At 41.9% G+C, this 15460-nt stretch overlaps 2 protein-coding genes across 4 annotated transcripts in view; one reads left to right on the plus strand and one right to left on the minus strand.

Annotated features, from left to right (window-relative positions):
• The window catches only part of LOC118414122 (WD repeat-containing protein 91-like), an 18084-nt gene extending 9950 nt beyond the window's left edge, over window positions 1–8134 (plus strand). Inside the window, exons 13-19 of one of the 3 annotated variants that reach the window (XM_035817921.1) lie at window positions 741–837; window positions 1049–1143; window positions 2973–3090; window positions 4101–4209; window positions 5687–5799; window positions 6378–6575; window positions 7475–8134. In XM_035817921.1, the coding sequence (XP_035673814.1) occupies window positions 741–837; window positions 1049–1143; window positions 2973–3090; window positions 4101–4209; window positions 5687–5799; window positions 6378–6575; window positions 7475–7627 (883 nt within the window). In that variant the 3' untranslated portion in view covers window positions 7628–8134. Of the gene's footprint in view, window positions 1–740; window positions 838–1048; window positions 1144–2972; window positions 3091–4100; window positions 4210–5106; window positions 5352–5488; window positions 5637–5686; window positions 5800–6377; window positions 6576–7474 lie in introns of those variants that run through there. The other 2 variants (XM_035817922.1, XM_035817923.1) reach the window with 2 other exon arrangements.
• A 580-nt stretch (window positions 8135–8714) lies between these two features.
• On the minus strand, window positions 8715–15413 carry LOC118414126 (alpha-adducin-like). Its single transcript, XM_035817928.1, has 7 exons — window positions 15148–15413; window positions 13227–13381; window positions 12365–12592; window positions 11210–11353; window positions 10952–11050; window positions 10564–10740; window positions 8715–9134 (listed from the first exon to the last, which is right to left on the minus strand). The coding sequence occupies exons 1-7, from the start codon at window positions 15233–15235 to the stop codon at window positions 9063–9065; spliced, it is 963 nt and encodes a 320-aa protein (XP_035673821.1). The 5' UTR covers window positions 15236–15413; the 3' UTR covers window positions 8715–9062.
• Between the last annotated feature and the right edge of the window lie 47 nt (window positions 15414–15460).

Below are 15460 nucleotides of genomic sequence, written 5' to 3' on the forward strand. Positions count from 1 at the left end.
TGGAGGCCGGCAATCAGAAAACGCCAGCAATCAGCGACTGAGTACAAATAGAAATGGGCAGCAAAAAATGTATTATGAGCCCAAAAAAGGCCCCAGAGAGCCTGCTATGGAGGCTAAGTATAGAGGTCTTCCCAAGATTGTCTTGAACACCGAATGTTAAATATCCTAAATGTAATACAATTCAGATATTACGTGTTGAAGACAATCTTGAGAAGGCCTCTATAACAACGTTTTTTGAGGTGGCGGTATAATGGCACCTGGTGGAATTATGCAAATGTATGTTAGTGCTTACAGTGGAAAGTGTTATAAAATAATGGTGTCTTATCTACATAAGAATCTTGTTGGATATAACTGTCTTCCATCTGCAAAAAGTTCCATCGGTTTGGTGAATGACTTTGTATAACAAACTTCTTCCTTTAGAGCTACCGGTAAATGTATTTCAAGTGCAGACATTTCGATGGCCATCTGTCATCTTCAGTGCAGAAATGACCGGTGCACTTTGCTTTGCAGCCAGGTGTCGTGCAAAGTGAACCTTCAAGATGGTCATCAGATTGTTGGCTCTTAAAAAACAATGTGGTTGTAAATGAAGAGCATTGATATACAAGAATAAATGTTACTGCATTTTTTATTTGTTTTACAAGTGAAATAAAAGATTTGTGATATTGAATGTTAATATGAAATTTACACGTGTAATTATAGTGGTTAAATGGATTCTTACAAGAAGGTTGTCCTTATTTAAGGGTGTGGAACTTCAGCCCCGCCCCTGTAACCATAGCGACCATCATGTCCAAGTCTCCTATCCAATCACTGGAGTGGGTGACCAAGCCCAGCAGGCTGGTAAGTATGATTTAGAGGATATCATTTTCATGTCTTGTGTCTATATATATATTATATGTGTGTGTTTCTGCAATTCCTAATGTAACGCTACACAGTGCAGCATTGTTATACCTAGCACTGCTATTTTTGTCTGTTGAACTGGTAGGGCCACAAAGCAGTATGGGTAAGGGATGAAGTCTGCCGTCTCTAACAGTCTTGTTCCCTGTTGTAGCTTCTCCTAGGCAGCAGACAGAGCACAGTGAGACTGTACGATACCGAGGCTAAGAAGAACCTGGTGGAATCACAGACAGATCCACAGTATCCACGGTAAGGACAGTAAATACCAACCTCAACATTCAAAATCATATTGGATGTGGAGGTAAACAAGTAAAGTGGGGATCTCACTGGGACTCCCCCATTTGTGATTGTTTGCAAAAGACACCAATTGGTTGCAACAGGCCCCAATCTTGCCAGGGCTCAAAATACTTTTTTCTGCATACCTGCACTGGTACATGCACATGTACATCTACATCATAGGACATTTATATATAAAACCCAGTACATGGACCAGTGCAGGTTAGGTGCAGGTAGACACCAGAAATACCTGCACAACTCCAATTTCACCTGCACTAACCTGCATATGCAGGTGGTATTTCCAGCCCTGCATGCCAGTCACTTGAAATGGCTAATCAAGATTCATTAAAAAATTGCAATTGGCAAAATTGTGTGGACTAGACACTAACAGGACCGATCACTGCAAATCTCTTGTAGTTGATACAGCAAATAAGTCTGTAATGTTACATTTTTCAACTGTTGACAGAAATACTCCATAGTAATTGAAACTGTGTTGTAAAAGTATAATATATATATATATAGAATATATTACGGTGTATTCCGTATCACCTGCTCAGTTGAGCTAATGCGGCCCAGGCAAGCTTGATTCGTGTTGGAGTTTGGGCGAATTCGAATCATGGTCGATGATGTACTATTTCGTAATTCGAACCGAACAGGCGTTCGAACCTATGGTTATTTCCGAATTTTTTATGTTTACACGCGCCGCAAGGACCTTTTCTCTTTAGTGAGTGTCTTTGCTGATTTACGGCTTTATGCCCAGCTCAAAATAAGAGTACTGATCTTTATAGTACTCAACTTTCACTTATTATACCTTTCTTATCAAAATTGTCCGAGGGGATTTTGTGTAATCCTTCAATGTTTTTAACAATGGTGCATTTTCAGCGAAAAATTGAAAAAAAAATAGTCGTTTTTGATGTTTTCGGCCCCAAAAAACAATGTAATCCTAATTTCAATCAAAATCCCCTCGGACAAAAATGATAAGTATGAGGTAGGCTTTCATCCTTTAGAATATCATGATTGGAGGTCTTGTTTCCAGCTGGGCATAGACCCATGAAATAAACACCACTTTTTTAACCAAAATGTGTATTTCTAACCCAAAATCCGGTATGTAGAAAACAAAATCACAAGTATTCAATGTGTTTCAAGTAGTACTAAAACTGTGTGAAGTTTCATTGTAGTGCGACCGAGCAATCAAAAGTTACATTCATATGTATAGAATACCACTTTACTACAAGCCTGGGCCGCCTTAAACCAACCGAGTGAGATACTGTAAATGTAGAAATGTTCGCGGTGGATTAATGTTCGGTGACCACTTCACCGCGAACTTAAAACCACCGCGAACATTTTTCTATTATGGTATTAGACTACAGTCTATGGTGTTACTGCGAAATTTAAACCTTCGCGAATAGTCCTTTTTCCCGCTACCACGAATTTAAATCCCCGCGAACTTAAATGCATTTACAGTACCAGCCTGGCCGCAGGTACAAATGTAGGACTGCCAGAGGGCCAAAGGGCTGGGATCTGATACACTGTATAACTGTTGTCTTTTATTTATGTCATGCCCATGCAAGGAAACACACGTTTCAATGAGACATTTGCCAGCAATACCAACGTCCAAATCCGGTGTGAATGACGACTGCACTCGGCGAGTGCGTTCAATTTATATGATGGAAATCCGTGTGATGCAGGTAGAGCCCTGTATGTGTGTGTGTGTGCGTGTGCGTTTGTTCTTGTGTTCAGGATGGCATATGTCTTTCCTCAGTTAAGTTGTAGCACTAATCCGATGGTGTTGCCCATACTAGTGTTGTGACCATGGCCTGTAGTCCCAGTGGGAGCAGTTTTGTTTGTGGGATGGCCAGACAGACTGGGAGTATAGAGGGAAGACTGCAGATGTGGGATATGAAGACCATGAAAGTACAGGTAAACAAGGCAGCCCTTGATATTCTCTTTTAGCGATAAGTACACTCAGGTAGGTACACTTCACCTTTAGGTGCCCAGAATTAGTTTTGTAAGCAAAACCTGTTGACAGGTGTTGAGGCTTGCAAAATTCTATAGCAAAGTAAGACAACAACGAAGGTATTATCAGGGTTGGACAAGTCCATTGGCAATTGAAAGTGCTGATCAGGCAGGCATGTTTGCTACGGTAATTACCCAATCAGGCCAATGCAAATTTTCCATGTGTCATATTTTTCCATGGGCACAAATGTAGATATGGGTTGATATTGGTTTAGTATTACTGTATAGTAGTACATGTAGTTGGTTTATGAAGGTTTGGATAAAGGAATTTCCTTGTTGCATTGCATACATCATGTATATAGAAATAATGTGATGTTTGAATTAGATTTTTGGGGGCAAGAGAATTTTTCAGAACTTGTCTTATCATGATTTATAATGCTCTTCTTTCTGACACTTAAATGTTAATGTATTTGTTATGCTGTATACAATAGTATCTTTACAATATACACAAATATCCAGATTCACTGGTGCATTCACATTAAATGAATGAATGACCTTTTTGTACATTTGTGCTCAAACAAGCTAAGTACAGGTGGTAGCGCTAGTGATAAGGTACAATTTTGACAAAAAGGTATCTTATCATCTCTACATATGCTAATACATTCTAGTATGTACAAGTTCAACTTCTTCTCGCTTCTCAAAACAGTTATAAACATAAGGACAGATGGAATCAATAATGTATGGTTTATCTAGGTGCATGAGAAATATGAATTAGGTGCACAGCTCCAATTTTGGGTGCCAATTTTGGTACCAGTAAAGCTGTGGGTCCAAGAAATTAGATTCCTATGCCATAAGGAATTAAAATATCATAGATATGATAAACAAATCATTGCAAACAAGTAAAAACTGCTCGAAGCAAATTAATTCCTTTGTGTTTTACCAGTGTCCAGCAAATGTCTTGTCCATTTTTCCAGCGAGAGCTGCCCCTTGACCCTCCATCTGTGTGTGCCAACTGTACAGCTTTCACTTTCAACGGACACCTGCTGGTCAGTGGAGCATCCGATGGAGTCATCAGGCTCTACGGTAAACAATGTTACATTTTGCTTTTACCAGGGCTCTAGCCAGCTCGAATTTTTTTTCCGTCAGCCAATTCCCATTGTCGCGAAAACCACGAAAACACTATTCCAGGAGTTAGAAAGACTAAACTGAGACCTTGAAAATCTGTTTTTTAATAATATTATCGTATACGAAAAGGCGCTGACACACACATCGTCAACAATGATAAAAATAGCAAAACAAACAGTGTGGCGTCTACGGCCGTGGACGGCGTCCCCAAGCCGCCTGTAGCTTCCACCAAGGATTTTTGTCCATCAAGGTTGGCGGATTGGTTTTAAAATTTCTCCGTCACTTGCAGCAAATTTCCATCAATTGACGGAAAAACGGACGCTGGCTAGAGCCCTGGCTTTTACTAACTTTTATTTCAACAGGAGAATTCCTGCTGTCACTCAAAAGGGCTTCTTTGTTGGCACGCAGGTAAGATCGGCTGAGGGTTGGATGGCGATCCGACCAGTGGCATGGTTTGGACTGAGGGTGATGCGGAATACACCATTTTATATTTTATCCATGATACATTTTCCCTACCCGAGAAAACACTTGTTTCAATGCAAGATGTGCCTGTAAGGGATAAAATTTAGCATCCTTAAACAAAAAATTGAGAACATCAATTCCAACATCCGAATTCACTTCAAATTTTCGACAGCTGGGCATGCTGACTGTTAAATCATTTCATGGAAGCTTGTGCAAACGTAACATACAGACCTTTTCAGAACATCCATATCGATCATTATCCCAGCCCTGGTATGACGTAAAACTTGTTATGTGTTGACAGATGCAGCGGTATGACTGCCTGATGAGTTGGCAGGCCCACAGTGGAGAGGTGTACTGTACTGTACTGTAAAACTTGTTATGTGTTGTTGACAGATATACAGAGGTATGACTGCCTGATGAGTTGGCAGGCCCACAGTGGAGAGGTGTACTGTACTGTACTGTAAAACTTGTTATGTGTTGTTGACAGATGCAGCGGTATGACTGCCTGATGAGTTGGCAGGCCCACAGTGGAGAGGTGTACTGTACTGTACTGTAAAACTTGTTATGTGTTGTTGACAGATGCAGCGGTATGACTGCCTGATGAGTTGGCAGGCCCACAGTGGAGAGGTGTACTGTACTGTACTGTAAAACTTGTTATGTGTTGTTGACAGATATGCAGAGGTATGACTGCCTGATGAGTTGGCAGGCCCATAGTGGAGAGGTGTACTGTACTGTACTGTACTGTACTGTAAAACTTGTTATGTGTTGTTGACAGATATGCAGAGGTATGACTGCCTGATGAGTTGGCAGGCCCACAGTGGAGAGGTGTACTGTACTGTACTGTAAAACTTGTTATGTGTTGTTGACAGATATGCAGAGGTATGACTGCCTGATGAGTTGGCAGGTCCACAGTGAAGAGGTGTACTGTACTGTACTGTACTGTACTGTAAAACTTGTTATGTGTTGTTGACAGATATGCAGCGGTATGACTGCCTGATGAGTTGGCAGGCCCACAGTGGAGAGGTGTACTCTGTACAGTTCAGCTGTGACGAGACCTCCATCTTCAGCATGGGGGCTGATGGGAAGGTACTTCATCTCTTTTCAATACTGAGGACTGTGGGAAGGCTTATTTTCCTATTGAAGAATCCAACCCCAAATTTGCATCTTTGTTGTAAGCCAGATGATGGCACCTTAGGTACATTTGGCTGCTTCAAGTTTGCTTGAGAAAACTGAAAAGTCTCAATAGGGGCCGAATTTACGCAGTTGACTTGAAGACGACTTAGAGTCACCTCCAAGTAGACTCAGGACTGTGCAAACTTCAGGCTACTCAAGATTGTTCCCTGAGTCGCCTTGAGTCATTGTACTATGTTATGTCAATAAAGCTTCTTTTTAACTAGCCTCAGAAAGCAGCCATTTGTATGTTTTTGTCATTTTCTGTAAGCATTTTATGCACGTTGGTCAGGTGTCACATCCAAGGTGGCTGAGACAAGCCAGAAGGCTATGTGAGATCAGGCCAATGATACCTGTTCCTTGTGGAACCATTTTGTGATATCTTTCATCATACTGTCGTACTTAAAGTATTTGTTGTGCTAGAGTAAGCTGACCTGTTGACATTTTCATTATGGATATTCCATCCTCTAAGCCTTGTGTTTCCCTGTGCCCAGTTCCTGGAGTGGAGTGTACACAGAGTGGGGAGTAAGCTGGCAGATTTGCCGGTACACGACGGTGCCACGGGTCCGTTTGTCGTGTCTGGGTACGGTGGCTACAAACAGGTGCAGGCCCCTGGAGGGAAGCTGTTCGCCTTTGATGCAGAAGGGAACTACGTTCTAACCTGCACAGGAAATGGTGGGATCATTTATAAGGTATGGGTGTATTTCTGGTTATATACAGTCACATATTACATTGAATTCTCTTTCATTTCTCTTCCTCTTTCTTGATTTTTTATTTACACAGGTTCCGTCACATGTGACACAACCAAAATATACAACGAACCAAAATCAGTTGTCACCGTTATATATGATAATAAAGAGCTTATTATATATTATGCTATTTCACTCACTCACCCTTACTATCCGGGTTATCATCGGTTGCCTATTAGGCAAGGGTTACATAAAGTAAAGCTCTTACCAAATAAAGCTTTCAATCAGTCCTCTGATTAGCTTTTCAAGTTGAAATGTTTGAAGTCATGTGATCTAACAGAAATGTGACATCAGCAACAGGCAGTGACTGACTGGTTGAAAGCTTGGTGGTAAGTGGTTTACTTTGTGTGAGGAAACAGCATATAAAATCTTAAGTTTGTAAATATAGAATACAACGGGTGTATTCCGTATCACCCGAGGTACCAGCCCGACCAGTGATCTGACCTGCGGGAGGGCTGGGACCGAGGGTGATACTGAATACACCGTGTTGTATTTTATTTTTGTCATACCCACCTGAGAAAACACATATTTGGATGTGAAATGCGCCATAAGTTGAGAAAATTTGATGCCCTCAAAGAAACATTGTTACAACATGCAATGTTAAAGCAATGTTCCAATGTCCGAATCAGGTATTTGAATTGTCAACCGTGCCGCACTCGGCCCGCTCGAAATGGTTTGATTTACTAGAAGGAAGCCTGTGCGATAAAACTTCGAACCTGTGTGCTACAGAAAGTTATTACACGGTCCAGAACACCTGTATCGAACGTTTTTGCGGCCCAGGTATGACATAATGTCAATTACTGCCCCGTTGAACGGTTCATATTGTTTCCATGTTCCCACAGCTGGGAGATTCCACCCTCAACAAGACCTTGTCTCTGGGAGGTCATAGGTCACCTGTGGTCAGTGTGGACTGGTGTACAGCAATGAACTGTGGGACGTGCGTGACAGGCTCCATGGACGGGAAAATCAAAGTATCCACTCTCCTCATGCAGTGATTGGTGCAATTTTAGTCTCGCTGCTTGATAACAGAACACTTTGAATGATAAGAGACAACATGGTTTAGGTCATAGAAAATTGCTGTGCAGCCCAGTTACTCCAAATTGCATATACTTAAATGGCTGAATATCCTACTCAAAGATCATTGAAGACTACTCAAAGTAGCAGAGTGTATGGTATGGAATGTGTTAACTGCAGAATTATATAAAGGATGTTGATACATGTAATGATCAGAATACTGCAAGGTCCTTTGAGTAGGATTGAAGTGGAACTTTTATTGTTTACTATTATGCTTGATAAAAAGTGGCAATACCAAACAATTCTGCATAAGTACGAATCAAACAGACATGTTTAACATAGTTTAATACTGCACCATATTCTAGCACCAAGAAAGTAGAAAGGGTATACATTGCACCAAAGTCATAATATTGAATTTGTTACAAGCAGGCTTGTACATGTAGCTGAAACTATTGAAACAGTACAGAATAAAGCAAGGATACAACAGATTCAATTGTTGGGTTTGGTTTGGAGTGGGCATTTGAAAAGGACAGCTAATGTAAGGCCCCGTTCATGATGCTTGCAGATAATTAGAAATCGTATCACATCCACCTTGCAAAGGTTTGGAAACATTCATTTGGAATCAGAAATGGAGCATTCTTGATGATAAATTTATCCATTTCAACTTATCAAAATGGATAGTACCATTTGCATCTACGCATCATAATCGGGCTAAGACACATCTTTGACAATCACTCATTCAAGCTCCCAAAGAACATTTGAAAACCAGCCTCCGTCATTCTTTCCTGCCCAATTAATATCGAATCTAATGTTTGATAACACCAATTTGTACAGATGGGAAAGTTTAGCTCCTTTTTTTTGTGACAGGAAAGACAACGACTATGTACATCATGAACACGTCAGGTTCATCTTCCTAAGGCCAAAGCAAGTAAATTTTATGGATGCCATCCTGCAGACTGCAAAAATAGTGCGATAGGGCAAAAAAAAAACAAGATGGGTGAAAAAAAGATGGCTACATTCTCAAAAATACGCACCATAAAGTTGTGATGACTGTTTCATTTCTACAACTACAGTCCTGGGTACCTCGCAAGTGTCACTTCTACAAGTACAATTATTAGGCTACAACACAATATATTTGCTCATTTTGGCACGTTAGCGTCATGTTGACCATCCCTGCAGAAGAAAAAAATCTTGTTTTTTTTCTGAAATCATGCAAAAATGAATGTGCGGGCTGATGTTATCCATGAAATTTACTTGCTGTGGCCTAAGTTCCCTTAGCTGTTTTCAATAAGTTTACTTAACTATGAACGACTGCTCAGCATCTTAAAAACAAAAACCCTTTCCAGAAGTGCAAAATCCAGGATTTAAACTTTTGAGACCAACCGCTGGCCTATGCATGCTACCATGGATTTGAAATCACGTGGATTGCTGCTCACTGGCTGTGGCATAGACTTCAGGTAGTTGGTAGGGATAGCCTGTCTGGTGACCCTGTTCAATGAAAAAAAATATTGAATGTATGTTAATGTAACTGTTAACAACAAGAAGAATATGTTAAAAAAAAGAACATTTTTCTGATCTGACTTCAGAAGTATCAGTGATCACTTCATCTCCTGCAACTTATGTAACATGCATTGGCATAATAACGGCCGTAAGACTTATACCGGCCGATCAAAAATAATGGAATTTAAAGAGATCTACACATGCAACAATAGTTATTTCTGAGGTGTGCACACTTCAGACATCTAGGTGTCCAATACACCATTTACAAAGCATCGATAACAATGCATTCGAAGACAACAAGGCGAAAAGTTTTCAGTATCTTTTTCGGGACAGGCAGCTCGTCGTGGGACGAACACACCGTCACATTCATTGCCAGATTTGTAGATCATAATTACACATGCTCACGGCACAAGACGAACATGATTCAACAGCAATCTTGAATTTCTGTTAGTGACCTACAACTCATGTAAAAGTGTGAAGAACCGTTGCATTATCGCCCGAATCTACGGCTGAATGGGCAAAATTGAACGTACGCAGCCATTTTCCCGCCATTTTTATATCTACGCTAGCAGTAAAGTGTTACGTCACAGCGGTTGTGAGGGACAAAAGTTAAATGAAAATTCTTGACAGTATACGTCCGTTTTCTCATGACTTTTTGTATTCTCATGCAGGTTTATGTTTTATGCATTTACTAACAGAAAAGGAAGGAACAACAGAGGATGTATAAAGGTACATAGCGACAGTTAATTGTGCCATGTTTCTTCCGGCCGGTATTTTGTACCCCCTCCCAACCACGCGTCTGTTCGCCGTGTAATTCCGCGGCGTGTTACAATTACGATATTATGTTTTTAGCAGGACAAGAGAGACAAAATGATATACACAGAAGAAGTGGCAAAGGTAAGCTGTAACAGCAACATGTAACTGGAGAAAATGATGCGTTGATCATTTGCCAAATTAGCATTGCTTGAGAAATTGCAGTAAACCGGCCAGTATTATGTCAATGGATGTTAACAGTCGTATAAGTTTGCATTTAATTTTTTTTTTCAAATATTGATCCAAAGATGTTCCTGTGCTTTCAATAAGACTTAACATTTTTTTCACTATTAAGGGTGTTCCTGTCAACAAGCCTTCTTAAGAGGTCTCTTAATTATCAGCAAAAGTCAAATTCAGTAACAGCCCATGAAGACATTCCTAGCTAGCCTCCATTGCAGTCTTCGAACAGGGCTGTTTTTTTTGTTGGGGGGGGGGGGGGTGTTCGTTCGCAATTTTCAATGTTGGCTTGGTTCTCTTGTGCCGGGAGTTTGCCGAGGAAGGGAGTTTGCTGTGGAAGGTAGTTTGCCGTGTAAGCGAGTCTTGCCCCGTTCCAAGACTGCAATGGAGGCTAATTCCTAGCCAGGCCCTGACATGCCATCCTTACCTGTCGGTCCAGTTTTCTCATCATCGCCTCAAACTCCAGCTGGCCAGGTGCCCACTTCACCTGTGTACGTGCCTGGTGAGCGACATCCTCAGATGCAGCTATAGCAGCTGTTCTCTCCCACAGACTCTTCCCATCTAGTACGAGGAGGTTATCCACGCCAGCACCCATGGCCTGCACCTTCAACATTGAAAAGAAAGGTGGGGTCCTTGAAATAAAAAAGCATCCAAACAAGAAATGCTTTTCAAAAAGGCTGGCCAGGCAAACATTAGATAATGGTGTGGTTGAAATGGTGGCAGAAGCTAACTGTTATACATGTTACTTGTATAGACCTCGTCACGTCACACCCTACTCATTTGCCTCAACATGTCCTGTCCAATTATAGCAGTACCTGGATTTCACAGGCATGGATGGTACCATAGGTGTTCACCCATGCCTCTTCTATGGACTCCCCACAGGCAACCATTCCATGGTTCTGTAACATCATCACCTGAAAGAATGGAAACACAAGACATTACTTTATGAGCTCCAAGAAAAGTGCTAGATCCTTGTCTACATTTTTATCCAGGGAAAAAGCAACTTAAAAAACAAAAAAGGCATTGATTGGCTGTCAAATCATCTACAAACAGCATAATACAAAATACCACACCTTGTTTTTTGGTCCCAGATTCTTTGCTATGGCCTCCCTCTCTGTTTGGTCCACTAGAATGCCACTGTAAGGATGGTATGAGATCTCCCCCAACAGGAGGGCTTCCTGACTCATGGGTAACAAGCCACACTTCATTGTGGAGACCTGGAGAACACAGGAAGGACATTTCATCTCCAGATCCTTCAGTTCCAATCTGTCAACCAAGATCTGAAGGTCTCCGACTGGAGTTTCTTTTACAATTTCGGAGGCAGGCGGACAGCCTCAGGCCGAACGGCTACAGTTCCGCTATGAAACGTAGGACACAAAACTTAATCAATATGGTGGAATGCCGTTTCCTGCTTCTTTCCAAGAAACTTTTAATTTGGTATCATCTGTTGCCTCTTTACTTTGGGTAGAAAATGTAGTGAAATTTTGATTTTGGACCTGAAAAGTATCATTTTTTAACACTTTTTTATGGGAGCTGCTTGGAAAAAAAAGATAACGGCCTAAGTGGTAGAGAATCTAAATTCTTCATGTTTGTGAAAATGAAAATAAAAAAAGTGCATGAAAATGCTGCTATTTGCGTCATCAGACAAAAAAAATTGCATTACCGTTCCAGCGATCTAATACAAATATGGCTTTGCTGGCCAATCAACTACTCCTCGCACAAAAATAATATAACAAATCTATGCTCAGCTATAATGATCACCAAGCAATAGGGAACAAAAGTTAGGGAGACAACCGTGCACTTCGGGCCTATTACACCACCCTTCTGCCAACTCCGGTCAGATTTGAACTTCGACCCAGAACCTTAACTGTCATGTTCAGCTTTAGACAGGTCCATTGCCTTTAGCAAGTTAGTGCCAAACAGGCAAGCACATGTCCTACAGTACTTACTCAATCAGGCCAGTACATTTTTCCATGCATAGATCTAGATATGGGTAGTTATCTGCTATAAAGTGCCTTTTTTTTCTAAAACTTGTTCAACCCTGATGTCTCCAACACATGACTGGCACAGGATGGCTGCTGCAGAAACTTGCCTGGCAACATTTTAGACCTTTTGCAATTTAATACAATCATTAACTTGCAGGGAAGGGCACTCACGTGCATAGAACAGACATGGTCACTATGTTGATTACAAATGGCTACTAGACAGTAGGACCTGATGCTACTCACAGCAGCAGCGTATGGTGAGTGGATGTGCACCACACACTTCACATCAGGCCGTGCAGCGTGGATGGCGGAGTGTAACAGGTACCCAGCCAAATTCACACCTAACAGGGTCGTGCCAGGGTCAATGACATCTCCCTCCAGGTTGACCTTGAGAAGATTTGAAGCTGTGACCTCTTCATAGAGAAGACCAAAGGGGTTAAGTAGAAAGTGATGGCCCTCACCAACTTGAGCCTACAAAGAAAAATAAGGTGGTCAAAGACAGCAGACTTCAATCCCTATCTATGGCAGAATATACCATATGCAGAAACTGTTTCGCTCCCTCTGCCAGAACATGCAGAATTTGCAGTGCAATGCAATTTTTGTGGTCTTGGCAGTACGAAAACAAAAAAGATACATAAGGGCTTTCTTCTGGTGGGGTTTGAGAATGACTATATAATAGTACTGGTCTGAAGGGCATTTAGGAGGTTTGTTCACACAATTTAAGAGCAGGATCTGCACAAATTGCATTCATATGTAGTTAATAGCTTAACCTAAGGGCACAACCCGCCGTACGTGTAATTTGTCTGCCACGTATTCCTGAAAACATTCAGGTTGTACAGGGCAGGTGCGTCGCCCTTACTGGCACGTATGGGGGCAAATCCGCAGCCCGATGGCACACAAAGTTTTGCCTGCACGTAAAGTTCTACGGCATGTCTGCCTGCTCCAAAATCCGTCGAATTCCCTACGAGTTCGTATGCTGGCACTTACCACTTACGGATCCCAAAAGATTGCCCACATTTTGGCACCTATACAGCACGTATTTACATGTACGGCAGACTGTGCCCTTCAAGCTTTAGTGTTGACATGAAGGCTACTCAATGCTTACAGTGATGTGGTTATATATGTACTGTGTCCACCCCTCCTGGTGCACAAGTCTGTACAGGGCAGCAAGTTTGCAGCGCTCGTCCCTCTCCTTCTGTGTGTACCTGTCAGGACTGACTCTGTGCAGGTCGTTGATGGGGATGGGACAACCCTGGGCAGCTGGGAGAAAACTGGATGAAGCATCATCAACAACCAAGCAGAGGTATACAGGCTTTTCATTGACGTCATACTAATTATAATTTGAATCCTCTAACCACCATGTTGGCGGGTAATTGAATTAAGCAGTACCATCTTCGCGTGGTTAAAAGACGTACGCTGTAATCCAACATGGCGCAGATGACGTCAAATGAAAAGCCTGTATTGTTGCACTGGTATTGTGCAAAGATTTGAATCTATCTGTGTTCTGTCACATCAACTCTCATAATTCCACCCGGTATCATTATACCACCACATCAAAAACATCTCTTTAAATCTCTTGAAATTCGTGCCCTTTTCTCAGCTGGCAGTATTATGACAACTGTTGTGTTTCTTGGTACATTTTGTATTTTCGGCTTCATTTACATGCTCGGACATAGAAGCAAAATGTACACTTAACATGTTCACTGCCATTTACAGTGTGTTCAATACATGGAATTCTGTTTTAAATCTGATATTAGATAAAAAAAATTCATGATCCTTGCCAGCTGCTGACCCAAAAAATACCAGCTATTAGTACCTGCTAGGGTCGGTCGGAAAACCGGAAAGACAACTAAAAATCCTTGGGTTTACGGAAAAGGCTGGGCTGTCTACCTGGGCTGTCTACCTGGGCTGTCTACCTGGGCTGGCTATCACGTCAGGCTACTTGGACCTACGAAAGCCCATTGGGACAAAAGCTGTTTTAGCAGTAGGGGCTGTTTGTGCTCAGCGAAGGATCTGTGTGTTATTATGTGAAAGAGTTGTGTGAAGTGGCAGTGTGTGAAGGAGCTGTTTGAATCAGTTTGGGTTTGAATCAGTTGATATGCCACCAATCTTGTGCACTTGGGAAGGGCTCTTAACACGACTTTCCTCCCTTCACTAGGGTAGAGAAAAGAGTACCTAGCTTCGGTAAGGGCCCTCCCTCAGATAGGGCAAAGAACCCACCACACTTACGGAAAAGACTAGGGGTCCTTCCTTCCCAGTGTAAGTGGTTCAAACCCTTAAGTCCTATGGCCGCACCTGGGGTAATTGCTGTCGTATTGAGGTCACCTGAGTTAGCACCAAATGGCAGCAGTTCCAGACCCTTGCACTTTTAGCAACGCTTATTTTAAGCTCCTCACAATTCAATTGTTGATCCTAATGTATGGCGCAGAAGCCTGGACCCTGACAGCTCCTAAAGAACGGCTCCTGGCCGCCTTTGACCAACTAGCCACCAGTCTTAAGACTAATCCAATCAGCCCGATAAGTCGTGTTAATAGCCCTTCCCAAGGGTACAAGATCGGTGGCATATCAACTGATTTGAACCCAGAACCTCTTGGTTATGTAACACACACAATAGCTTCACACATAGCTTCTTCATTGAGCACAAACTGCTACCCCTACTGCTAAAACAGCTCTACTGCTAAAACAGCTTTTGTCCCAATGGGCTTTCGTAGGTTCAAGTAGCCTGACGTGATAGCCAGCCCAGGTAGACAGCCCAGGTAGACAGCCCAGGTAGACAGCCCAGCCTTTTCCGTAAACCCAAAATCCTTTGTCTATATGAAAAAGAAGTTGTCTTAGCTTGATATATAACCTGTTACTAGTGTTAGTTGTGTTTGAAGAATGAGTTTTTCGTCACAAAATAGATACTAGTAATACACGAGTTAGTTATCTGACTCTAGCCATCCCTTTTGTATGAAGAAAAGAAGTTTTCTTTGCCTAATAGGATAACGCACTTATTTCTTACATATTTAGAAAAGCGGGTGACCTACCTGAGGTGTGAAAATCATTAGTTCTTGACACCAGAGACAACGTGCCTTTGTTGTAGACATGCCGTATTGCATTCCACACTTGCAACATGATGATGTTACTACAGTTCACCTTCGCTACAGGATCAATCCCTTTAGGGGAGCAGCTTTAGGAGAGAGATTGGACGCGTGATGAGCTCTGCCGGCAACCAGAAAACCCAGAATCTCCTTGCCAAAACGTACTTCCGGGTTCACAGGTCATAACCATCGGAATAGTGCATTTGGCAATAGGGATTTGTAACTGTTAACGTTATAACGACAAGTGATCTCTTGAAAA

Source organism: Branchiostoma floridae, chromosome 4 (assembly GCF_000003815.2).
Source record: "Branchiostoma floridae strain S238N-H82 chromosome 4, Bfl_VNyyK, whole genome shotgun sequence".
NCBI lineage: Eukaryota > Metazoa > Chordata > Leptocardii > Amphioxiformes > Branchiostomatidae > Branchiostoma > Branchiostoma floridae.